This window comes from Clinocottus analis, unplaced genomic scaffold (genome assembly GCF_023055335.1).
Source record: "Clinocottus analis isolate CAN_PGR_092001 unplaced genomic scaffold, fCliAna1.0.p SCAF_6, whole genome shotgun sequence".
In the NCBI taxonomy this organism is placed as follows: domain Eukaryota; kingdom Metazoa; phylum Chordata; class Actinopteri; order Perciformes; family Cottidae; genus Clinocottus; species Clinocottus analis.
In genome coordinates, this window is record NW_027176218.1 from 19,476,131 (window position 1) to 19,501,449 (window position 25,319).

At 42.1% G+C, this 25,319-nt stretch overlaps 2 protein-coding genes across 4 annotated transcripts; one reads left to right on the forward strand and one right to left on the reverse strand.

The window, feature by feature from the left end:
- Positions 1–690: 690 nt before the first annotated feature.
- Positions 691–5,778, reverse strand: LOC137804418 (DEP domain-containing protein 7-like). The gene is made up of 12 exons (XM_068603631.1): positions 5,546–5,778; positions 5,123–5,308; positions 4,833–4,974; positions 4,639–4,734; positions 4,209–4,393; positions 3,630–3,831; positions 3,399–3,550; positions 3,122–3,283; positions 2,902–3,044; positions 2,501–2,626; positions 1,839–1,914; positions 691–902 (listed from the first exon to the last, which is right to left on the reverse strand). The coding sequence occupies exons 1-12, from the start codon at positions 5,706–5,708 to the stop codon at positions 691–693; spliced, it is 1,845 nt and encodes a 614-aa protein (XP_068459732.1). The 5' UTR covers positions 5,709–5,778.
- Positions 5,168–25,319, forward strand: ccdc73 (coiled-coil domain containing 73). Of its 3 annotated transcripts, none has more exons than XM_068603629.1 (22): positions 5,168–5,397; positions 8,402–8,502; positions 8,848–8,988; positions 11,397–11,468; positions 11,611–11,682; positions 11,781–11,816; positions 11,997–12,071; positions 13,788–13,826; positions 14,268–14,318; positions 15,083–15,218; positions 16,559–16,638; positions 16,869–16,991; positions 17,109–17,168; positions 17,321–17,425; positions 18,802–18,912; positions 19,034–19,174; positions 20,046–20,247; positions 20,392–21,830; positions 22,654–22,753; positions 22,876–23,003; positions 24,326–24,393; positions 24,782–25,319. In XM_068603629.1, exons 2-22 carry the CDS (start codon positions 8,458–8,460, stop codon positions 24,957–24,959), a joined length of 3,402 nt encoding a protein of 1,133 aa, XP_068459730.1. In that variant the 5' UTR covers positions 5,168–5,397; positions 8,402–8,457; the 3' UTR covers positions 24,960–25,319. The 3 variants fall into 3 exon arrangements, with proteins under 3 accessions (XP_068459730.1, XP_068459728.1, XP_068459731.1); XM_068603627.1 differs by lacking the exon at positions 5,168–5,397 and adding an exon at positions 6,307–6,429; XM_068603630.1 differs by lacking the exons at positions 5,168–5,397; positions 14,268–14,318 and adding an exon at positions 6,307–6,429.

Sequence of the window (25,319 nt, forward strand, 5' to 3'; positions counted from 1 at the left end):
ATGAATAACTTAACAGAGTTACAGCACATTCAATGAATAAGGCAGAAATGATTCATAAGAGGGTTTCTTCCCTTTTTCGCCTGCGAAAGGGTTTTTACTATCTTTATTTGGTGGAGTTTTTCCTGAACTGATGTGACTGAGGTCCCAAGAGAGGAATGTTATGTGGACAGATTGTAAAGCCCTCAGAGGCAAATTCTTTTACTTTTTTGGGCTACATAAAATAAATTTAATTGAATCTGGCAAAGCAGTGAAAGTTTATAGCGTGTTTACTGATAATATTGCCAAAAGGAAGTATATATAAAGTGAATAAAAAAACTCCATGACGAATGGCTGTGGTCATCGAGGATTCATTGTTTACATACACAAACTGAGATTGATCTGATAAATAGTGCTTAAACCAGCTAAATGCGGTATCTTTAATATCAATCGATTGGTCTAGTCTATATAAAATCTATATAAAATCTATATAAAAGTGAAAAGTGACCAAAAAAATATATATCAGTTTATTTATTTCTATCAATAATAAAGCGAATATAGATACACTACATGTGCAATCACATGCTGGAGGTACTGTTACAATCACACACTTTTAAGTTCTCATTAAACACTAACTACATGTACATCCTACAGTGGAAGACAGTTTATGTGTCTGCACAGAACTACAGAACACTAACGGCAGATTCACCAAAACTACAGAACACTAACGGCAGATTCACCAAAGTACTGGTTAAATATCTCTGGGTGGGCTTGATTAAACTGCCGGAGGAGGCGCTTTCTCTCCTTGGCAGAGATCTTGGTGTCGTGGTGGATGGTGCCCAGCAGAGCACACAGCTCCTGGTTGGTGGTCTTCTTTGTAGACTCAGCGCAAGTCCCGCAGGAGACCGGCTGACAGAACGTAAAGCCTGAAGCACAGAGAAGAAAAAACAAAAAAACTATGTAAACGTTTTCTGCAATCATGAACATTGAATTCAGTTATTAGCGCACACACTAATTCCCTGTCAAAGGGAAATGCAAAACAAGCAAAGGCCCATCTACAAATCCAGTAGAGTGGGAGCAACATTAGCATTTCATTCAGGTTTCTGGTCATCCGACTTATGTCTTATGACGACAATTTTGCCTTTTAGCTCAATTGTAATCTCCACCAACTCTTGAGGGTGGGAAATCTGGCTCAAGCGCCTCTTAGTCTAAATACTCAATACTTTTTCTGAGGCAGTTTCATCTGAATGTATTTGAGATCCCCCCTTCCCATTGCACACATTACATGATCTGCTCCAACACAAACACATTGGTTTAGTTTGGCTTTTGAGCAACATTTTTATAATGTATAAATACAACAAATCTTAAAGTCAACATCCAATAGTCTCATTTCTAAAAGTAAGTGTGAGAAATTGACAGTAAATCTTAACTTGAGGCAACAAGTTGGAGACAATTATAAAGGCCAACAAAGGCCTTTGTTAGGCCTTTGTTGGCCTAACAAAGCTTTTGTTAGGCCAACAAAATATTAGCCGTGGACACAAATTGTGCGGAACAAGATGCGAGCCGTTATTGCATTGGAATGAGAACCATCAGTGCCCTTTTATCAGCTGAAATAACATGATTAACAGACATATAGTACACAACATTACACATTTGTAATGTATTGAGGACACACAAGGCCGAAGCCATGTGGTAAATCCCAGATTTAAACTTCTTTTTTTTTTTAAAGATGGAGATGAATTAGGGCTTGCTATACAGCAACAGATACAACAAGTGGTCAGATTAATTAATCGTCTATTCTGACAGTGTTTAAAAAAAAAAAAATGTAATTAGTGTTTTGTGTTGGAGCAACACTTGTTTACCCGTCACATCGGGCTGCTTCCCCTGTGCCAGGCTGGCCAGCGTGTTGCTCACTCCTTCGTGCAAAGTCCCTGGTATCTGGAGCGAAGAGAAGCAAGTTTAAATGATTGTAGTTTGTCGACGAAATTGTGCTTTCCCCACAAAAAAAAAAGTCTCTAACCCTAACCCTAACCCAAGATCACTTATCTTTTTTACCAAAGCCCTCGCGCAAAACGTCTGAGGGGCTCTGTTTTCTAAACTACACTTTGCAACTCGATTTGAGCAATTTGTTCACGCAACAATGAGTTACAAAGCTAATTCATGTCAAAACACATACAATATTGACAACAAAAATAAATCTGGGCCAGAATTTGGTTTGCAGTATGAGGAGGAGCAGGCTTTTCATCAAATTCAAATTATGTTGTACAGCCCAAAAACACAAGAGGTTTTATTAGTGAATTTAACCAGAACATATACTAAAATGACTTCCTGGATCACTTGTTCACTACTCCCCCTGTACAATAAACTATATAGTTTGATCTACAGGGAGCAGTACATCTAAATGTGATGGATTGCATTGTGGGAATGTTAGCAGAAAGTTATCCCATTGTATGTGTGTTTGTTTGGGCGAGTTGGGGTGAAAGCCAGAGGAGAGGACACAGAATGTAATGTGACATGCCCTCACCATAAAGATGTCCTCTACGTTGCTGAGCATGAAGACCACCATCAGGTCCTCCTTCTCCTTTGAAAGAACCCTGCTGTGGAGGACTGCCCGTGAGAAAGACTTCTGCACCACCTGCCGGTTTTCCATCTGTGTGTGGCACATAGTTAATGTAAGTAAGTAAGTAAGTAAGTATGTAAGTAAGTAAGCTTTATTTGTACAATGCCTTTCACAGACCAGGGTCACAAAGCGCTTCATAATTACAACAAAACAATACACAGTTAAAAAGTATATACAAATTAAACTTAAAAAAGATGTCAAATTACCAGGGAAAAAAGACTTGACAACTTTGGTAACAGTCCCTTATTTCTTTTATACCCAAAGTACAAGTAAAAAAATAAATTAAAAAAGTCACCAGCTCTCACCTCATTGTCCAGTTTCATCCCTTGCGGATCAGCCGCCAAAGCCATGAAGGTGAGCAGCGTGCGCAGCTCATCTCTGCGACTAGGGGACAGCAGCTTCAGGCATAACTGCAGCGCCTCCAGAGCCGTGGCCAGTTTGGCGTTCTCTGGGGGAGGCGGGCAAACTTAATCACTTTACAACACCGTAGGTTGGCCCCGATTGGCACGGGCGGCCAGTTCTTACCGAGCAGGTCGGTCACGGCCGAGTAGATGTCGGCCATGTGCTTCGGCAGCAGTGGGGGTCGGTCTGCGTGGCTGTAGTGTTTCACTAGGGTCCCATACAGCAGCAGCTTGCACTGGGACAGCCCGCTCGGGAAGAGACGAGGCCGCTTGTCGCCGTGGTTAACTAGAGGGGACACGGACCTCAGAGTCTCCACCGAAGCCAGAAATGCATATTGTTGACAGTGGACACCAGATACAATCCTCCCATCCCCAATTCTGACAGTCATCCAAGAACTTGCCTCCATCTTGTGAACCGCTCCCGGCTGGGGCATGTTCACAACTGGCCTGGTCTTGCGGGAAACAGTGAGGTAGCTCCCTGGTAAGCTCCATCACCGGCTGATCAGGGAGGAAGTCCAGACAATCCAGAGCTGCAGCAAGCCACTCGTCCTCCCTGAGGGACAAGGAAGCAACGACAGATTTCATTACATTAAAAAGGAAATATATTATTGTATACACCATAGAAAATAAACCGAGAGTCCCTTAAAGCCTTGAGGGTCTGTCGGTCCAGGTGGTTGATGCTATGGATCAGGTCCAGGTGACTGTGAGCTTGAAGGTTCGATGGAGGCGGAGGTGATGGAGCCTGTCTGCTCTGAAGCACCCCTTCCAGCAGGGGGAGCTCCACCAGATTTAACAGCTGAAGCAGAGTTTGCTCTTGCCACACCTCGTCTACCACTGCAAATTATATTCATAATTACGTTATTAATATAATTTTTTATTTATAATACAATTGTATACGGTTATTTTTTATATTCCAGGTAAACCAAAGACTTCATATGACCGAATAACACCACTGTATGAGGAAAAGAGTAATCCCTGGGAGAGGATGAGTATATCTAGTAATTTGATGTGGGTGGGTCTTTGCTGGATTTAATTTATCTGAGGAGAAAATATAATACGGAAAGTGGCAGCATTTGCCGTTACTCTTTAAGGAGATCAAAAGCATTCATGAAACACTGAATCAAGTGCCGTTAATGAAGGCAAAGAGGAAAACGGCCCATTAAAAACAACCTAATTTATTTGAGCTTCAACAGAGGAAAACAGCGTCTTACACGATTGTGGTAAAACAGCGTCCGGCTGCACTCTGCTGGGACTCAAACGGTCTGCCAGAGGCTCTGGCGACAGACCGGCAGTGGCGGGAGTGTCCAGTTGGTTGGCTTTTGTGGGCGTCTCGGTAAGTTTTAGGGTGGTGTACGTCTGAACGTGTGAGTCGGTGGGACATGTCTGCTCTTCCTGCCTGAAATGCAAACAGATAAATAAGGTGTGACATGCGGAAAGGCATTTCAAAGATGCCAGTCATAGACCGCGGAGGAGACATTGGCGTAGTCGGCGGTCGTCAACAACTGTTTAATTGCAACGTTAGATCCACAGGGTTTTGCTGAATCTGTAGTTAGTAGTGACCCTTTTCATGTCAATGTGAGAAATACACATGCATGCTCAGGAAGTAGGACCAGAACACTGAAAAAATGTCAGACTTAGGACCTGTCTGAAGGGGCACTGCAGAACAGTCTCTGGATCCCCTTCCCAAGCGCACCTCTTTCCAACTCGTCGACTGAAGGAGAACACACGCCTACAAACCTGTGTGTTGGAAAGAAAACAAACAAACAAACATATTAACGCCAATGGACTGTGGCTTTAGGAGTACATCTGCGCACGTGAGTGTGAGTCCTCCTGACCTGTAAAGAGCACTCTTGCTGTCCTGAAACACATCTTTCTTCTTGACTTTGCCAAACACTCTTGTGCCCACCGCCTCAAACACAGTGCAGTCCAACAGGGCCTGGCACACACACACCACTTTGTCCCGGGACACGTTGGCACCTTTGTGAATAAAAATCCACTTTTAAAAAGTGATGATAAGATGGCAGTGATGAAATTGAACCCCTAAAATTAAAAATTCACCCAATTATTTTATATAAATGTGTGCTGCTATATGTTAAATCCACTGCCCATCCATACACACACACACCCTCAAAGGCTTTGACACAGCTGATGTGCTCTGCCACCACGTCTACGGCCTCCGAGCCGAGAAAACAGTCGCTGTGGGACTTGAGGTGGACACGACGACGCTTCACCTTCACGGAGGACCTGAGGTGGGAGATGAGACCGCTCCACGTGGAGGAGGACCGGACGAGTCTAACGGACTCTCCATGGGCTAAAAGAAGGACGCAGACAGGGTCAAAAGGAGACACAGCGCACGAGACTACGTGTGCGGCAGTGGGCGCAAGGACCCAGTGTGTTTAGGTAAGCACCGACTTAAGCAACTGACTAGAAAACTACCCAAGTCAGTGGGGGCCCACAATAACTTCAGGATTTTTTTGCGTTTAGCAATAAACGGGCCTCCATGATCGACACCTCTGTGATTCTGAACAGTGTGTTTCGACTGACTTACCTCGAGGACGCACACACAGCTTTTCAGCGAGGTTCAACGCCGCGGCTCTTTCTTTTATTGTTGACATGTCTACCGTACAAAAAGTGGGGTGAGCATTTCCAGACGGGCAGACGAGCAGGAGAAAGCAGCCGGCGCAGCAAAGCACGTCAAAGCAGCAGCTCATTCGGGAAAGTGCGCAATCTTAACATTCAGCCGCGAGATGGCGACAGGGGCTCACTGCTTTAACGCCGTGCGGCCTGCTCTCTTTGGGCCGCTGTGGTGAGCTTCATGTGATGCCTTCACTTGATTGCCTGAGTGCCGTTTCAAGAGTCCTCTGATTCATAAAATGGACTACACAAGAATACAATATTGTTTGTTGTATCTATTTCGGCAGCAATAGTTCAGGGTAGCGCATACATTGGCTTCACTGTTGGTTGTGTGTGTGTGTGTGTGTGTGTGTGTGTGTGTGTGTGTGTGTGTGTGTGTGTGTGTGTGTGTGTGTGTGTGTGTGTGTGTGATGTGATTGAAGTAAAATTCGGTTTTGGGGACATTAGCACAATTCCATCGATTTATGGATGACCTTTAGAGACTGTGCTGAAACTGCGAAGTACGAGCAGAGGGCGAAAACGTGAACCCCCTCTCCCCAAATCAGTTAAATTAAACCCAGAGACCGCAACGTTAATAATATATGGAAATTAGTAAATTTGGTTTTATATCTGTCGTGTGTTTTGACTATCATATTTCAACCAATATATTTTGTTAACCGCTTTTTAGCGTCCCCTCTGCCTAATCAGTGACACCTGAGTCGTTTCTGCTGGCAGGCCATCACTGCGCATGTCCGGAGGCACGAGGGCGCTGTTTGTAAAAATTTCCTTTGGCTGGTGGGCTAATTAACCTCTCTAAAGGTAATGAAACAGGATTTTACCGGAATAATTCTCTTAAAACAACAAACTACTTTTCTCCTTGGATCCTCAATATATTTTAAGGCAATATTATTGTAAAATGAATGGACCAACAGCCCTATTTTTTAACACATTGAAGGTTCGTGCTAGCTAATGTTTCAACGTAGCTCGCTAGCATTATGTTAGCTTCTGGTTCAAGCTAATTTTTAAGTTTAGTGGTAATTCCAAGAGGAAACTGCATTGTAGTTACCTTTTATTTATTTAAGTCATAATTTAGATTATTACTAGTCAAAGGGAACACTAAACCAATTTAATGTGGAATATAATAATGTTAATGAATTCTGACTTAAATGGGGTGTTAGCTCAGATGTTAATATTAGTTACCATACTTAATTGGCACTTGGAAATACTTTGAAGAGTAACTTAATTGTATTGTTTTACAGTAAAGGAGTACACAAATGTACGAATCACAATATACAGTGGATAACGCAAACAATATTGAAAGAATATTATAGGTCTATTTGTTTTTTTAAAGAAAAAGTCACAAAAATAAAGTACCTTCTTTTTAAAGAAAACATTGTATTCATAATTGGCTCAATATTGTGTATTTTACTTGCAATATGGTCGGGAAATGGGCTGAATTATGTCGTCCTTAATGATACGTGTTGTTATACACCAATAGGCATTAAACCACCAATGTGCTGTGTCGACTAATGGGCCATTTTCAAAGCAGACATAAGAATAATAAGAATAATACATATTGTCTTGACTTCGTGGAAAGCAGGTGTTGCTAATAACATTAAGCCAGCATGCACAATACCAGCACAAATTGAAGTTGCAAAATTAAATTCAGCCATCATTTATTTTATTTTTCCACCCCTGCTTTCCTTACTGTGACAGGAATGATACAATGTCTTCGGTGAAAAAAAAGGCCTATTGTTACTACACTTCTACACATAATTGCAGTAGTTCTGTTATTGTATTTCTGAAAGCTGTAACAGAATACATGTAATACAATCCTGGGGCTGTGATTTTAACTTTCTTTTACTCAATGCATTATGAAACAGTAACTAACATAACTCAACCGAAGGTAATACAGGCATCATGTTGCGTGATAGAAATGTTCCCATTTAATGGATGGCAGTTCTTTTTAATTCGTCTTTTCATGGCTCAAAGATGGTGGTTAATACCTGCTCAAGTGAAGCACAGCAGAAGAAAATAAAGACATTGCGGTCTACTCCCTCACTCCCAGTCTCACACACACATTCTCAGCGTGCACATAAGATGGACGCACACTATCACTTTGACACACTAACGCACGTTTGCGCTCCTGCCTCAGCCTGGGGGTCACACTGTCATTTTATGATAGTAGCCAATTCTAGCAGGGATCATTTAATTCTCCAGCGTGATTGATACCAGCACAGGTTAAATGGGAGAAGGAAAAAAAGGTCTGTTCTATTAAGAGATCAGTGGCTAGTGGAGACCTCCCACTTAAATAGTCATATTTTCCCATAAGTGTGTGTCTGCACTGTGTGTGTGTGTCACTCAGCTTCTTGGTTATATTGAGGAGACACAGAGACGTGCGCAGAGGACCATCCACGGGTCAAATTGAATAACCAAGATAATTTAAAAAGCATTGACAGTGCAATTTGTCCATTCAGTGTTATTGCTCTGACCCGTATTAGTGTCAATGGGCAGGTTCGTTTGAACCGAGATGGCAATGGACGTGGTGTAAAACAAAGGAATAAAAAAACCCTAATGGTCATTTCAAAGCCATTAGGTTGGATTGTAGTGATTGAGGAACATTATGGGGCTTTAATGTGCTTGCATATTATTTCTAATAAAATCATTTAGCAGTAAAAATTGCAGATGAGGAAGTAATTATAAGCATGCGAGAGGAAAGGTAAATTGTCACTGCTTATTAAACAGCCAATTCTATTAACCTCTTTCAACTAAATGTTCTTTTTTTTCTCAGTTGATTACCAGGCGGCAGAGGCCCAGTGGAACCTTGGCCTGCCCTGAAATAACTAGATGGATTTCAGTGCTGACTCCGGGACACTTCCCACCCACTCCACTGTAAGTTACTTCTGACAATAGAGGACAAAGCCAAGAACAATCATGAGCTGATTTGTTTATTTAGTTTCTGATTAGATACAAACTAAAAAAACCTTTCATATCAATAATTACTGGGCATTTGTTACAGTTTTGTTCTCAGAAACAAAATATGACACTCGCAGAACAGTTTGCTCTTTGTTGGAAACAAGTTTTCTTATTGTATGCAGGAGGAAATTACTTTGAACATGCACTGTCGTACAGATTCAGCATGTAATCCATTTTCGTATCTTTTAGAATTCCAGAATTGACTACTTACTAAGTATTTAGTATCGAGCTAAATTAGAAGCGTCCGTTTTTCTTTTGCAGGGAGGAGGACCTGTGATGGAGCAGGAGCTGTCTCTGTCTAACACTCGCTGTCAAACTGAAAGTGGAGGCACCATCTTATTACAGCTACTGGAATTTAAAACCCATCTCCTTGAAGCTGTTGAGGAGCTGCATATTCGGAGGGTACAGTAACATTTGCCTTCAGTGTTCGGCTTTTTAAATTGATGCAGCATTAGAAAAGAAACGGCAGTCAAAGTCTCTGATGATTATACCTAATGTGATAACCAGCAGGTGTCTGGGTTTTTGTAATCCCTTTAATTGATAAAGTGTATATGTGTGTCTTTTATTGTCACTGCTTGAAATTACAATGGTTGTGACCAGTTCACCAAAATCAGATTGTTTCCCTGGTTCATTTAATTAACAAAAAAAAAGCTTAGTTTAAAGGAATTAATTAATTCCTTCAAACTGAGCATTCAATCAAGTTTCCAAAGAAACACAATCAGCAAATCCCTTTTGTATACTAAAATGACAGAGAAACCTGCAGTGTCTTTAATACTTCTTTCTTTAATGAAAACAATGTGATACATAATGAAAGTAATATAAAAATTCCATCACCACATCGTCTTTACGCTTACTGGTACAAAGTGGCTCCAACAGGAAAAGCTAAAGTTGATGTTTTCAGGCAAATTAACCAACTTTAACACTAAGAAAATGTCATTACGAAGCAAATCCTTCTGTAATATTTTAACTTCAACAATTCAACTATTCAAATTCAAGTTCATCTGATGTAACTCGGTTAGTTTTACATTACTAATGACTTTACAGTAATTATTCAGTCAATGTCAGTTCACGTTTATGTCACTGTGTTTTATTTTAAGCAATGCTGACTTCTTCTGTACCACTGAGTCACATCACCAACTACTGAGTAGAACTCAGACACTAACGACTCTTTGTTTGGCTTCAGTGTGATTTCATAGAAGTAGGAGGGAGCCAGCTGCCTCTTTTGACCATCTGGATAAGAGCCAGCTAGGTCCCGATGCACATTGCATCGAGATGGGTCTCTCCAAAAGCCATTTGACCACTGACCAATAAGATCAAATTTGTTTGTAAAAGTAACACAAAATAAATAAGAATGCTCTTCACCCTCCAGCAAGTACTTTCAAGCTTGATGACACGTTGCGAGTGTGCTTAAAGATTAGGCCAGCAAAAATGGGATGCTGGTCGTTTGTTGCCATTTAGTTTTTATTGTTATAGTCATGTTAACTGGAACACAAGCATGAGATGGTGTGTCAGTGTGATCCTCCTAAGGCGCTGCCGTTATAAAATAGCATTTTGGCGTTCATAGGGTGGAGAGGTTAAGAAGCGAGAGGATGTCATGATGCTGCCGGACATTCCCGAGAAGGTCAAATTCCAATGGGTTTTGTTTTGTTTTTTTTGTTTTTTTTTAATGCAATAAATCCAATGCTTTAGTTAGTGAGAATGTGTTTCACTGGTAGACTTTAACCTAAATGGGAAAGCACTTCGTGTCAGAAAAGAGGTTGTCAAAGGTGAGGGTGTTTGAGCTGAGAAGCTTTTTACAGTGTTCAAATACATACTAATTCCTCAAAGTGAAATGTGAAGGCACAGTTTGACTTATCACAATAACACGTACAATAGAAAACTTTAGGGCAAGCTATGTATAACTTCTTTCAACTAGACTATTAAATAATCCATCACTTTTTCATCATCACCCAGATACTTGTTTTTTCTTTTTTTAATGCTCAGTAAAAAGCATCCATTCAGAACAGCAATAAAACAGTAAAGAGATAAAAAAAAAAAAAAAAAAGCCATAGCAAAAACATGATGTTAAAAATCATGAATTGTCACATAATACATAAGATTTTACATGGTTTGGTAAAATATATATGAAAAGCTTTTAGTGTCCTCAGCTCTTAGTTGAGCTGCATTTGTCTATTTAAATTTCTTAATTAATACAACTTTTTAGTGTCTTTTGAAACTATACTCTCTTTCTCTCACTTACACACACACACACACACACACCAATACCAATTCCTCCGTGGAAAAATAACAGCTTTATCTTCTGTGCACTCCTTTTTTTTTCCTTTCTCTTTTCTGTTTTTTTTTTTTTTTTTTTTTTTTTTTTTTTTAAAGTGCGCTGGTAGCATAGTTTAATTGGAACTTATAAAATAAACTCAGTGAGTTAACCAGCTCCCCCGTACACATAAAAAAGTCCCATGGATATATAGAGAGCAATTGACTTTTACCTGCCTTCTCTCCCGGGGAAGAGGGAGGATAGGGATGGCTTTCCACAAATATCACCTCCCCTCTAATGTTCCTCTTTCTCTGCGTGCTCCTGCAAAAAGATACGGAGGGATGAACCGAGGAAACTTGCTGCAGTTTGCAGTTCTGGCTCAACTCCAACATATTAAAAGAATTCAGTCAGCGCCATGCCCACGTCATTGCCACCTCTAAAGTTACTGCGTTATTTAATTCAGCAGGTGTCTGATTGTGAATTACTCTTTTCCCTGTGTGTGCTATTGCAGTGGTTGAATACCAGCTGTTGTGTAAATGATGGCTTTTCTGTGGTTCAGGATGCGGAGACGCGCTTTGAGGACCAGATCAGTAAACTGGTGTTGGAGAAACAGGAGTTGGAGTGGGAGAAGGTACGGCTGGGCCCCAATGGCGTCGCATCAGCGTCTTTGAGATCTTTATTTTGGTACTTGGATGGGTGGATGTTCTTATTTAACACATTATTTCTTTTTGATATCGTATACTGTGTTGTTTGAGTCTTTTCCTGTGTGACAGGAGTCCCTGCAGCATCAAATTGAAACAGTGTCACACCAGCACACAGAGTCACTCATCAATGTTAAGAAGCAGGTATGTTTTTACCGTTCTGTTGCAGGTTTTATATCTCAACAAAGTCGTCTAACAATTAATTAAAACCCCTCTAAACCGATTTATTTCCTTTTCTCAAGCTTCAGGCCAAAATAATAAACATCGAGGAGCAGAAGGTATAAAGAACTTATCCCTCAACTTCAAAACATCTTATTCAATTCATGTTTTTTTAGCAGAGTAGTAAATTCACTCAGCTTCGTTGCACAATCTTGGCCCTCTGAGTGGATTCTTTAGTCATGCGCTTTGGTATTTATTGCTTTTTTTTGACACTCACAATAATAATCTTAACAATTCAGGGGAAGTACCAGGTCAGTGCTGAGTTAAAAGACAAGGAGATTAACAACCTGAAAGAAGAGCTGAAGTCGCTACAGGTACTGAGATGTGTAACACACACAGCCTTCTCTCTCTGGCTTTGTCTCTGTCTCTCTAACACACACACACACACACCAGGCCTCCCACTCGTCCCATCACTTAAAAATCGTAGAAAAAAAAAAACTGTTCAAAGAGAGAAGTAAATAAAGGAAGCTCATGCCCAACCAGAGTCAAGGGCGTCGGGTGTTAGAGCCCAGGCCAGAGTCTTCAGGCTTGACACCCCAGAGGTGATATACGGCGTCTCCGCGGTCCACTGCACTTTAACAACCCAGCCGCGTTACAGAGACAATAGAGACTGTTTTTGATATTCTATCTGGGAGATACAGACTGTGGTGTTTTTTTTTTGCTAAAGCAAGGCCCAGTTGTGTGTTAATTCTTGCGACACGGTCTGGTGGGCTCCTTTTTAATTTACCACGCTAGCCCATCAGCGGCAGTTGGGATTGAGGATATTTAATTGCAGCACCTTGACAATCGCCTAAATTACAAATTTGAGCTCCATTGGAACAGTCTGGTGCAACTAACCTTTAATTAAATCTGAATAAATCATCACAGCAGTGTATTTTAATCTTAATAAATAAACGGTCTGGTTTTCTGGAGTTGTGTGTGTGTGTATATATATATATATATATATATATATATATATATATATAAAATTTATTTATTTATTTTTTCAGTTTTTATTAGTCTCACAATCAAACAAATAACAGGATCAAACTGTCCACAACTGCACTGATAAAAGGCAAATGTTATCTTTTGATGTTCCATATTTCACTATTTATTTAGTCATTTAGTACTTGGTTGTCTTTGAAGTCAGGCTGGGCGATGTAGACTGTGCTCCTCAATCTGACCCCTTTTTAAGACATTAAACTAAAAGTATTTGCCAACCTGCAACACTGGCTGCATGTGTATATAATAAAAGAACAATTGCCCTTTTGTGTTTTGTTTCATTAATCATTAGAAGAGGTCATTACATGTTTCATAAAAAAGGAAAATGACACAAACAAAAAGTCTGAATTCGTTTTCCCCCCTTAACCTATGGATCAGCTTGCAGCCTTTAAGAGTTATCTGGTGACCCCCATGTGGGTCTGGACCCCCAGCATGAGAACCCCACTGACACTTGTTAATGAAGTGCTGGTTGTCTGATAAATGATCCCCAAAGTCTGATAACATCCAGGGCAGCCGATCATGTCAACCTTTCAGTGTAAACTGTGAGGAAAAAAAGAGAGCTCTTACAGGGAGACAATTTTGTTATTTTCTTAATCATTGATAGAAAATGTGTCTGCAACAATTTTTGATTAATTGTTTGAGTCATTTGATAAAGAAAATTTCCACATTTATCTGTTTCAAGCTTCTTCAATGTGAAGATGACATTTGAAGATGTCATCTCACTCGCTTGGAGACATTTTTCACTGTTCAATAGACTAAATGATTAATTGGATAATACAAATAAGATGAACAGATTATTCCATAGTGAGCTAAATCACTAGTTGCAGCCGTAGACAGAGGGAGCACATTTTTTAAATGCATACAGTATTTGTATAGGAGTAATGCCTGTTTTTGACCTTGTGGTTTATTGAGTTAATGTGCAGAACATCGAGTCACTGATGATGATTTTGATCCTGAGCAGAAGGTTGGAAGACCTCAAACGCTCAACTCATCCAAGAGGAGAGCTTTTTTTTAATCTCGTTTGATTTTAATTTGTTGCTGTTTCACAGTTACTGAAGTACAACTTGGAGAAGAGATCGAGTGAGCTGGTGAGGAAGGATTTTGTACTTTCTACAAACTGTTGACAGAGGATCAGTGGGAGTGAGAAAAATTAAGAGGAGGGCGAGGGGACAGTGCTATGGAGGACCGCGGTTTGGAGGGAAGAGCTCACCAGGAGTAACGGATAGGGAGTATGCGACACTTTGAACTGCCAGCACAGCAGTGAAAATATCTCTATTAAAATGTTTTATAACCGGGCCTCGCTCGGTTTAACCCTCTTCACATAACTGTGGCTCTGCAGAGCGAAAGGGGAGGCGAAGTGAGCTGGTGTGTCGGAGGGAGGGAGGGAGGGAATGGGGGAAAAGGAGGAAAGGAGAGTAAGGCCCAAAAGAATCTGCTCAGCTTGATACAGACAATCAAACTAGATTGGCAGTTTGAAGAGCAATAAAGCGCTCTGAGGCATGCGCTGAGTTGATTCTTTCATCCCACAGAAAGAGACGGGCACTATCCGTGTTGGACCGTCATCCTCTCAATCACCTGACGTCAGTTTGCCCGCCTTTAAACCTTCTCTTTTTTTTCTTTCTTTTTTTTCAAGAAAAAGTTTGATATTTGGGAAAATTGGTTGGTTTTAGTTTTTTTTGGTGGGATGTGAATGGTAAGATCAATACTACTCAGGTGTGCTTGTGCGGACCTAGAGCTAGCAGCGAATTAGCTTAGCTTGACAGCTGGAAAGTAAGGGGAAAAGCAAGCCTGACTGTTTCTAAAGTTAAAACAAATCAGCTTACCACAACCACTCTCATTTCCATGTTATATAATATTTGTTTTACTCGTATTAAAAACACAGATTTGAGTTTTCTCAGGAGGCTAAATGCTAGACAATTTCTTGGTGGTGACTTCCTGGAGCTTTGACCTCACTTCTGTCGCCTTCTAACTGAGCCAGGCTCGCTGTTTCCTTTTTGCTCTCATCTTCATGCCAGGCAAAGCTAACCAGCCACTAGCGGTCGATTTAAAGCTTCAAAGACAGACGAAGTGGTATTAGTCACACCATCAAACTCCCAGCAAGGAAGCTTACTTCCCCATATGTAAACTATCACTGTAAGAAAAGAAACCATTGAAACCTTTATTCCTCATTTCTCTTTGTAGTTATCAATCGATTTATTCTTGCAACATTTCCGTGATAGGAACTTATCGCTGTAGTATTTTGCACTATGAGCCTAATACTGTGCAGTATTTTTTTCTTGTTTTTCTTTGTCTCAGAAGAAGGCGCTCATTTCTTTGTCTGTTTTGAACTTCACCCTCTCCACAGGAACAGAAGTTAGCCTTGCAGAGCCGGTCAAAGGACAGCCACTTGAATCAGTTGGGGGAGGTTGAGAAACGTTTCAGTGCTCTTTCCAGACAGTGTGCGATGGTCAAGCAGGCCCACGAGAAACTAGAGCATAACGGTAACTAATGGATGTACCTATGAATGAGTGTATAGAGTCAACGATGTACGCTAAGATTTATAGATGTTCTCCCTGTGGTGATAGCTGCAGTTTTATAGATTGATAGAGGCCATATTTGGCTCCGAGAACAGCCTGAATTCTTTAGGGTATAAATGTAACAAGTGCTGGAAACGACTCGCAAAGATCTTTATCCACGCTCACTTAAAGGAGTAACGTACATTATTAACTGCACATTGATTCCAACAAATATCGAATTTCACTTCATCCTCAGGATATCATTTTGGGGACGAGATCCGCGTAACGCGCAACGGTCACATTTCTTTTTTAACTGCTCCTACAGGATTTCTGATAAAGCTCAAGCCGTAGCTATGAGGAGATCTCCCTGGTTAACAGCAAGCAGCGTTAATACCAACAGCCTGTTCTGTTGACATGCTCCATGCTGTTGAAAACAAATATGCACAAAAAAAAAAATGTAGTTACTACTAAATAGCTCATTTTGGAAAACTAAAAGCAAATTCCTAACAAAACAGAATGAGTGCAGATATGCGAGCCATCAGGTTGTTGCAGTATTGGTGACTGCAGTGAGCTGCTTTCCTCTACACATATTTTTACAACGGGGTTGTAGAGTTGCTATTGCCACTCTCAGTTCATGCTCTATCTTGAGGTGAGGTCTTTTTTTCGGTTTTGAGAGACAGAACAGCAGAAAAGACGACCTGACGGAGACTTCACAGAGATTGGCTTTTGACAAAACACCAAAATTGGCGAGTCGCACATGCTTGTTAACTTGTTAACAGCGTACCGTAACTATTTACCCAAAAGTACAGACATTTCTCAATGTATTTATAATGACTTAGTTTTTTGTTTGTGTACTTTGTACACACCCCCCTAATAAAATGGTAGGGGAAACACTGCAGTGTATATGTCTTGTCATGAATCTTAACAATAGCAGCATCTCTGCAGGCCCACAGTGACATTTACAGCAAAGTATACAGTGTTGGGGTGACATTAGCGTGTTATTGTTGTCAGGACGAATGTAAATAGGAAACGTATGACCAATGCGATCTCAAATTGAAGCCAACTACATTGTCACAGCTACATAACTCATTTAAAAACACACTTATCCTTCATCGTCTATTTCCGTATCTAATTCACCACCTCCGTTGACTTGACATGTCATTCATCATTTACCTCTCAGGGACACAGAACAACGTGAGTGTAGAATATGAAAGTTATTGTTGCTTATACGCATCCCTTCCTATTTTCCCCAGTGCGTCCCTCATTAACCGTATTGTAAGACAACATATTGTGTGATGATGTCTCACCGTGTGTAATTCTTACAGTTGATGAGGCCGTGAAAATACAAAAGAAGTTGACTACTGCCAATGAAAAACAAGAAGCCACCATTGTGTCACTAAAGAAGGTATGTAGGAAAAGTGCGTTGTCACATTGTGTTTAATATCGCTGACTGTGGGTCAGACAAAGGGCTCTTAAAGTTTGCATCCAATCGTCACCAGTTTGTCATACTGTATCGCAGCCAATGAATATCCATGGTTGCCTCAGAAATCCGATTTCAGATACAGTATTGTCAGTATTTAAACAAAGTAATGAACTGATTATTATTATTATTATTATTATTTGGTGCTTTCTCAGGAGTTGGAGAAGGTCAGTCACAAGCTGATCAAGGCCAATATGTCCTCAGTTAGACACGAGAAGGCCCACAGTGCTACAGGCAGAGAGCAGCACTGCCAGCAGCTGCACCGGAAACTGTGCATGGTAAAGAACAATCAGTAAATACAACAATAATAATAACAGATCATCTCTGTCACATTATAAAATACAACTCAAATCATGCTTTTTTTCAAATTTTATTTTTTTATTTTGCTTGTTTAGGAAACTGAAATGAACAAAAAACTTGTGGAGGAAAATATGTCAGTAAGGGCAGAAAAGCAGGTTAGATGAAAATCATATGTGAACACGGCCGTGAGCTTGATGATGCTGTGCTGTTCAAAATAATACCAAAACACTGTCTTTCCTTCCACCGAAAGAAATTGTGAGCTCTTAATGATTTCAAGTCTGTATTTTTATACGTGTGTCTTGCACAGGATGTCATGAGGTCTCTGCAGCACACGCAGCAGCTTTTGTTGAGTCAGACGCAGACAGTGAGCAGAGTTGAGCTGGAGCTCCAGACCCAGAGAGAGCAGTACCAGGTCGGAGATGTGTATTCTTTTCCGGTTTATGGGCATAACTGTTCAAAAATGTGTAAACATACATCAGCACAGATTTTGCCTTATTTATTACAACACACTAAATAACCTTATTTCTAATTGCGTTTTTCTTTCTGCCTGAGCCCACATTGATACCACGTTGTCTTGTCCCACGCCAGATCATTTATCGATGTGTTAGTCTAGATATCATTTCAGTTAAAGTATTTTTATTGTTTTAGCTGAAAAAGAGCTGAAAAGCAGACGATAAACAATAAAAGAATAGGGACACAACCTACAGTGAAACTCTTCCTAAATCATGAAAAGTCACCGTATTTACTGTCAAAAGTAATTTCATTAAAATCAAAGCAAAATTGAAGTTTGACATGCAGTAGACACATTTGGATACATAGTTAGGGATCTAATAAAGGTGAGAGAGGGAAGGGGTTAATCTCAAAGATGCAAATAGCTGTATGAATAAATCAAATTCTCCTGTCACGTGTAACAGAAAACATAGAACAAAAATTCCTTTTTTTCAGACATCTGGAGACACATGCATTTATCTTTTAGGACGGATAGAGCTGAAAACATCACATTGTGTAAATATCCAGAGTGAAACTGGTTATGATTTCAGTTCTAATTTAAGGGCTACATAAATCTGCCTCTGTAAAATGGGAATAAAACCAGAAAATTGTCAGCTCAGAAGACAAAGTACAAAAAAAAAAAAAACAGCTTCTTGGGGAAAAAAAAAAAAGCAAAATACAATGGTGTCACTTTTGTTGTTCTTTCTGACTTCCCTCTTGTTGTTGTTGTTTTTTTTTACTTTCTTGGATCTACATATCTATCCATCGTATGCTTAAACGGATGGAAGCAAATGTATTTCAAAAAAGATGTGACAGTATGAGAATGTGGTGTATTTCTCCAGGTGAAATCCTTCAACCGCCTATTGGCCCCACACAGGCCAGCAGCCTATTTAAATGATTATGGAGTAAATTTACACAAGGACCAAAATAAATAACGTCCGTCGCTTCTTCTCATAAATGTGATGAATGCGGTGTTGTACATCACAACATATACATTAGCGAATATGATCCCCTCCACGACTGAATGATAGTTTGCGTGTTTATTCTCCATTTGCAGCTTTACAGTTTATTATTTGTCTTTCTTCTTTTTGTACCCCCTTTTCAATTTTTTTTTTATTCACCAATTTCTTCATTTATTAAAATCATTATTAAAATGACACAAGCCAACTGATTTGTATTGGTGAGAAGTGCTCTCTTCCCCTCTCCCCGCTCTGTTTAAGACTCCCTGTTCACGTTAAATAAACACATAAAAATTTAGTATTGCATTAAAAATCCCATGGGTGATTAATTTTACTGCAGGCCCTTAAGCAGGGACAGAGGGTGATGAGAGAGCGAAGCAAGGCGGCGGAAGAAGAGGTGGCCCGACTGATTGAGAGCGACGCCGCTTCCAAGCACAGCTGGGACAAAGAGGTGGAAGAGAAACTGTAGTGTGCGAGAAGGCAGTGCGGTGGTTGACATTTTAATACAACAGAAGCAAAAAGAGCCATCATGTCTGTTCTTTTAAATTTGTCTCGATGCTTGTTTTAAACAGAAGTCAATGCTTCTGGGTTGCGTCAAGAGCGAGCAGCAGGACCTTCATGCAGAGAAAGAAGCTCATGAGGAGCTTCGTCGGCAACACACAGAGCTGTCCTTGCAGGCCAAAGTGCAGGCTCAGCATATATATAAACTGGAGGTAGCAAGATACACACACACACACACACACATCTCCCTCCAGGAATTTACCGCCATCTGCGTGTCCTTATTCTCCGTCAGACAGGTTATATAAATGCTCATATTTGCGGACCTCTTCAGCCAAACGTTCTTCAACAGGATCCATTGTTCGTGTTTCTGATATGGCTCTTAAAAACAGGGGTAATATCCTATGAAACCGGAAATGCGAGATTCAGAAAGGATGCGGTTGGCAGACCAATCACAGTCTTGCGGGCTGCGAACGGCTCACGTAGCTTTGACGGATAGTCAGAAATTTTGGGTGACGCACGCAAAATGGCTGATGGGACTATGCAAGGATGTCCATGCATGTCTTGCGTGCTTGCGTCTCTGCGTAAAACCCGAGTATAAATCAGCCTTAAGTGTACCCAAAACACACAGGAGTCAGTAATGTGACCACAAACAGACTCATTCATACAGAGACAAAGCTATTTCAGATTGTATTTTTCCCTGGCTAAAACTAATTGGTGATGGTAACTCAATTGTGACCTACTGAACTTTGACTTATTTATTTCTATGAATAAAAATGTAAAAATTCAGCAGACAGTCAGTCCTTTGACAGCTGAACGTTAGACTCACATGAGAGGCAGCTTGACCAGTGTCACATACGCAAACGTGTAAATAAAAGCAATTGTATCTGAATAAAGTGACATTCAACACTTGTTAATGGCAGAAACACTCAACCAGCAGAACAACATTGATAACCGCTCAATAAAGAGCTGTTAAAAAAATCTTCCTAAAACCAGCTTAGCACAGAGCTATTCACTATCCATGTACCATACAGCTGCTGCTGGTGAAATGAAAGCATGCAACATTCTATATTTTTCTCCACACAGATGAAAGACGGCGGTCCGAGCCCCAGTGTTCCGACAGAGGACATCAGAGGACAGGGAACTCTTAAGGAACCCATCTTCAGCTCGAAGCTGCCTCTCGACTTTGGCAGTCTTCAGCACTTGGCCTCCTCTCAGACCAGCAACCCAGACGGTCTGGAGGACACAGGGGTTGTGACTGAGCGAGATGCTACCGGAGCAACTGGAGGTCAGCCAGCTAAATATAAACAGACAGTACATAAACGTATGTTGTGACCCGTTCTCTGCTTAAGGATTCAACACAGAATTGTATTTCGACATACACACTTCAAGATATATTTTCATAACATGTTCTTTTTTTTTTTTCCAAAAGTATTGAGCCCTGGCCACATGTGTGTCGATGGATCTGTGGACTTACTGAGCAAAGAACAGAGTGATGAAGGGAATGAAGGAATGAGTGAGAGGGAGCAGAGTTGGAAAGACGACGCAGAACAAGTAAACTACAACACCGACGAGAAGGAAAGACGGGAGTGGCAGCAACAGAATGGCAAGGAAGGAGGAGGTGCTGCAGAGAAGAGAGGAACTCTCGTGTCCCAAACAACAGATAGAGCAGCCAGACGAGAGGGTAGCCCCGGGTCAACGGAGGATGCAGAGGCCCCCAAACGGCCTGAAGCAGAAACGGAAAATACAGCCAAAGGTGAAGGGACGCGCGGAGCTGAGGACCAGGGACAGACGAGGCTGCGGGACGCAGAAATCCAGATAGCGGCCCAGACGACCACAAACATGACTGCCGAGAAGAGCGACACACAGCCGGCCGTTGACCTCATGGACACTGAGCCGACGCTGGCCGCCTGCGAGCTCTCAGACCGCTCACAAAGTCTCCTCCTCAGTGAGGGGGATGCCCCCACCAGCCGCGTGAACGCAGGACACAACATGCCCTCTGTTCTCTGCCGGTCCGATGAGCACCGAGGTCTCAATGACAAGCCGAACCGTGTCGTTCAAGAGGCGCAAAGCCTATGTCATGATATGGTCCAAACCTTAGCGGAGTCGGTTACTCCAAGTCACATTTATTACGTTATAGAGGAAACCACGGAGGAGAAACCATCCAAGAAATTCGCTGCCAATATGTCTACTGAACCTTCTGGACCTTTGGATCATTCGAGCGTCTGTAGCTCACATGTCAGTTCCACGCCATCAGATGCTCAGTTGGCTGGTGTTAGCATCCAAGAGTTGGCAACAACGCAGACTCAACCTGGTGATCCTTCGGACATCCTCAGCGACATGAAACAAACAAATGCATTACCAAGTCCGGAAATCTCCCAGCAGAGTGTACAGTTGAAGTGTGTGGTAGCTGATGACGATGGTGATTCTAGTGCGTACAGGGAGAGAAGAGGGCAGTCAAACGTACACACACAAGGAAACGATGCCCAGAAACCTACGGACAAATGTCCTCTGAAGGATACCAGTGCTGACACCACGAGGGATGCGGCGGGTCTCGAGATCGGCAGCAGTCCGGAGGAGGCGACGGCCGACAAAATAGACAGCGCAGGAGAATCGAAGATGACTAAGAGCGATGCTGATCCAAAGCCGCCCGTCAATCCATCTCACGGGAGTGATGCGATGCCAGAGACAGGTGGCACAAAATGCTATGAGCGGTCTCCAGCGGAAGAAATACTGCATGATGATGCAAACAAGTTGCCTCAGCTCAACAATAAACGATACAGGCCGTCATTTGACTGGGCTGGCACTCAGGAAAGAATAGGAAGCTCCAGGGATAAGGCCGATGTCTTCGTCCCATATCAGTTTGTTCAGGTAACACGGTTCAAACATGCCTAGCGTTGCCATTTAGTGGCAATTTAGAGAGCCTTAAAGGGACAGTTCACCCCAAATTAAAGAAGAGCTGGAGTGCTATTTATCAAACTGGATTGTTTTTGTGAGAGTTGAGATAGTTCCATTATATTGGAGAGAAGGACGACATCTCTAACACTCGGCAACTCACACAAATACAATCTAGATTGACAAATGGCACTACAAGTAAAAGGAAAATATGTGTTTTTCATTTGGGGATAAACTGCACAGTGGTGTAGTGGCTAGCACTGACGCCTCACAGCAAGAGGGTCTGTGGTTCGGATCCCGGGCGGGGCGGGGTTCGGATACTGGTCTGGCAGGTCCTTCTATGTGGAGTTTGCATGTTCTCTCCGTGGCAGCGTGGGTTCTCTCCGGGTTCTCCGGCTTCCTCCCACAGTCCAAAGACATGCTGCATAGGATAATTGGACTCTAAATTGCCCCTAGGTGTGAATGTGAGCGTGAATGGTTGTCTGTCTCTTTGTCTGCCCTGTGATGGACTGGCGACTTGTCCAGGGTGTACCCTGCCTTCGCCCCTTGACAGCTGGGATCGGCTCCAGCGCCCCGCGACCCTAATGAGGATAAGCGGTTAAGATAATGGATGGATGTTTGGATGCAGCTTTTCACAGCGTCATCATTATCTATTTTGAACAAATTATAGGGATGTTTTGTTTATGAACATCTATTACTTTGACCTATTTGTGCAGAATTCCAATGCAGTTTGCGTCAACACTTTCAGTTGAGGGAAACTCATTCGATTGTCTTTTGCTCATTGTGCTTGTCCTACTAGGGATCCCCTGCGTCCGAGCAAAACACCAGTGGCCCTGGTGGACTCCTCAGACATCCTCCCAGCACAACACCCATGTTCCTTAAGAGCCTGCACAGCAAAGGTGACGGTTGCATTCAACCCATCTGTTCAATTTCATTTTTAAACACAATAGTACTGCGATGTTCCACCTCTCACACAGTGAACTCAATGTACGTCCTCACCCTCTTGCATCATCCCTCCCAGTCCCTTTGGTGGTTACCAGGGCGTCGGATCTGCTGAACGCCTCCACTGTCCCCTGGGATGTCGCTTCCACGCTTCTACGCCGGCAGGGAGGGCGAGGCGCTCTGGAGGAGACGGCAGCGGAAGACATAGTAAGTCACGGAAGCTTGTTCGAAACTCGCCGACCTACATGGAGCGATCTTTAGCTTGAAGGTGACCCCAATATCTCATGTGATGTCGGAGTGATCTCTGAATACGATCTGAACTTGCAGCTTTGTAGAACAATTCATTTTTAGTGTTGAAGTCAAGCCCGTGTCCAAGTCCCATTTCATCAAAGCAACATTGTTTCGCATTGCGGCTTGACGCTGACCAGCAGGAAACGGGCCCCAGAGTGACGTTCACATGTGCACCAGCTTCACAGGAAGTTTACAGTGACCCCTATAAAATATCTTCTCTATCAAATAAATTGGTTTGAGGTCATTGCTGTTCCACCAATTTCTCAGCTCCATCATTTCATAAACCGTGTCCGAGTGGACCCCGTGGGAAATCTGTGCTCGGGTCTAACAAATACGTCTGTTGCATCAACCTGACATGTCCTTATAAGAACTACACATTGTAATGTTGCTTTTTTTTTCCTCAACATTCTTGCGGTCCAAAAGGCTCAAAATGTGAGAGCGAGCAAATCGTGGCCGAGGCCAACGCATTCAGCAGACTGTGCGGAATATCTGAGAAAGATTTTTCTTTTTTAAGACGAGTAAAACTTTGACTAATGTTGCATCGGGTGTTGAGTGAAAGCACGTAGCCGATGTGCGCCGCGCTCGCAGACAGCCAGACAGACAGAGAACGAATGACCTGTGATAGAAAGTCGACCTAATAGCGCTTGGATACCCCTCCTTTCTCACTTACTCAGTCTTTATTCTCTCTCTCTCTCTCTCTCTCTCTCTCTCTCTCTCTCTCTCTCTCTCTCTCTCTCTCTCACTTCATCATCCGTCTCTCACTCACTCGCTCTCTCCATCCGCTCTCTTGCCGTTTTTGGTTGTTTTTTTTACTCTCACACACTCTTACTCTCTCTTTTGTCACCACCACCGCAAGCTGCCACTCTGCGCTTTATAGGATCCAGGTGCCGGCAATTGAGGGAGATAGAGCGCACCGTGCTTCGAGTATGAGGGGAAAAAGCTGGTCTGATAGTGTAACAAATTGTAGTGAGGGCCAAAGCCTTTATTTTCTGCAGACTCTGAACACTGGGAACGTCACACAGAGTTCAGTCTGGGCCTGGCTACTTTCTCAGGGGCCGGATACTGTTACATATCAGTTGCCACTGGTTATTGTCTGCCCCGAGTTTGTTTATCGGTCAACGTTCCTTTTAGCGTTAGCTACATCAGGAGCCACCGAGGTTTGGAAATGGGATGGAGCTTTCCAGGTTAAATAGAAGTTCAAGGGAGATGTTTTGAACATTGGTGTTGTTTTTGCACAGGAGAGTGGAGCGTCCCTGTCCATCTCCTCTTCTCCGGTCACCAGGCTGCTGTGGCAAAGCGCCCCAGGGTAAGTCCATTTACCCAGGTACAGATGCTCTACTATAGGGAAGGGGATAAGGTCAGGGGGTGAGGTTGGAGGTCATCATGCAACTCACCTGTGTTTTTGCACAAGATATTTTAAAAAACAGTTCATGCAAAGAAGAGTTTATTAGTATTGTCAGACAAACCAAGCGAGTCGCGAGCAAACGCCCCCACTCGGGTAGTAAATAACGGCATATACACATCACATTGTCTGTCTTAACACTGCTGCGCCACGATGGAGACATAAAATGTATATTTCAACAAAAAAAACATTCAGTTTTCACTGATTATTTTAACATGATATTAAAGGAATTTCATAAATGTTTCGAGTCAAGCGGACCAGCTAACACACTTTTTTTTTCTCCTTACACCAGGTGTAGCAGAGCTCCTCCCTCAGCTGCAGGTCGTAGTTCAGAGTCCAACTGGGAGCCCTTTTGCTCCCAGGAGAGGGAGGACCAACAGTCCTCATTCAGGGCCCAGATCTCCAAAATCGAGCACTTCCTCAACAAAGAGAGGCTCCGTCTGCCCAAAAGACGAAGAACGGACAACTAAACCAACACAGTTCTCCGTTCTGTTGAAGGGTTCTACTGTATCTTGTTGCGTTTGCATTCTGAGAGATAAGAACCTTAGCTGTGAAAGAAAATACAAGGGGGCCCAGTTTGTGGCTCAAATAATTTCCTGTTCACATTAATGTTAATTTGACCGGAAAACGGGTTTGTTGATTCGCTGTTGCATCAACATTGTTCACGTGGAGTTGCGCAGGACAAGAGCGGATTGATTTCTACGCTGGCTGTTTATTTTTTTGTTCCTAATGATTTTATTTCACCATGTAGTTATGTGTAAGTCTATATATAAAGCCACGTTGAAATGTATGCATTGTCATATTCAATACAATAAAATCTTTGGCTTACA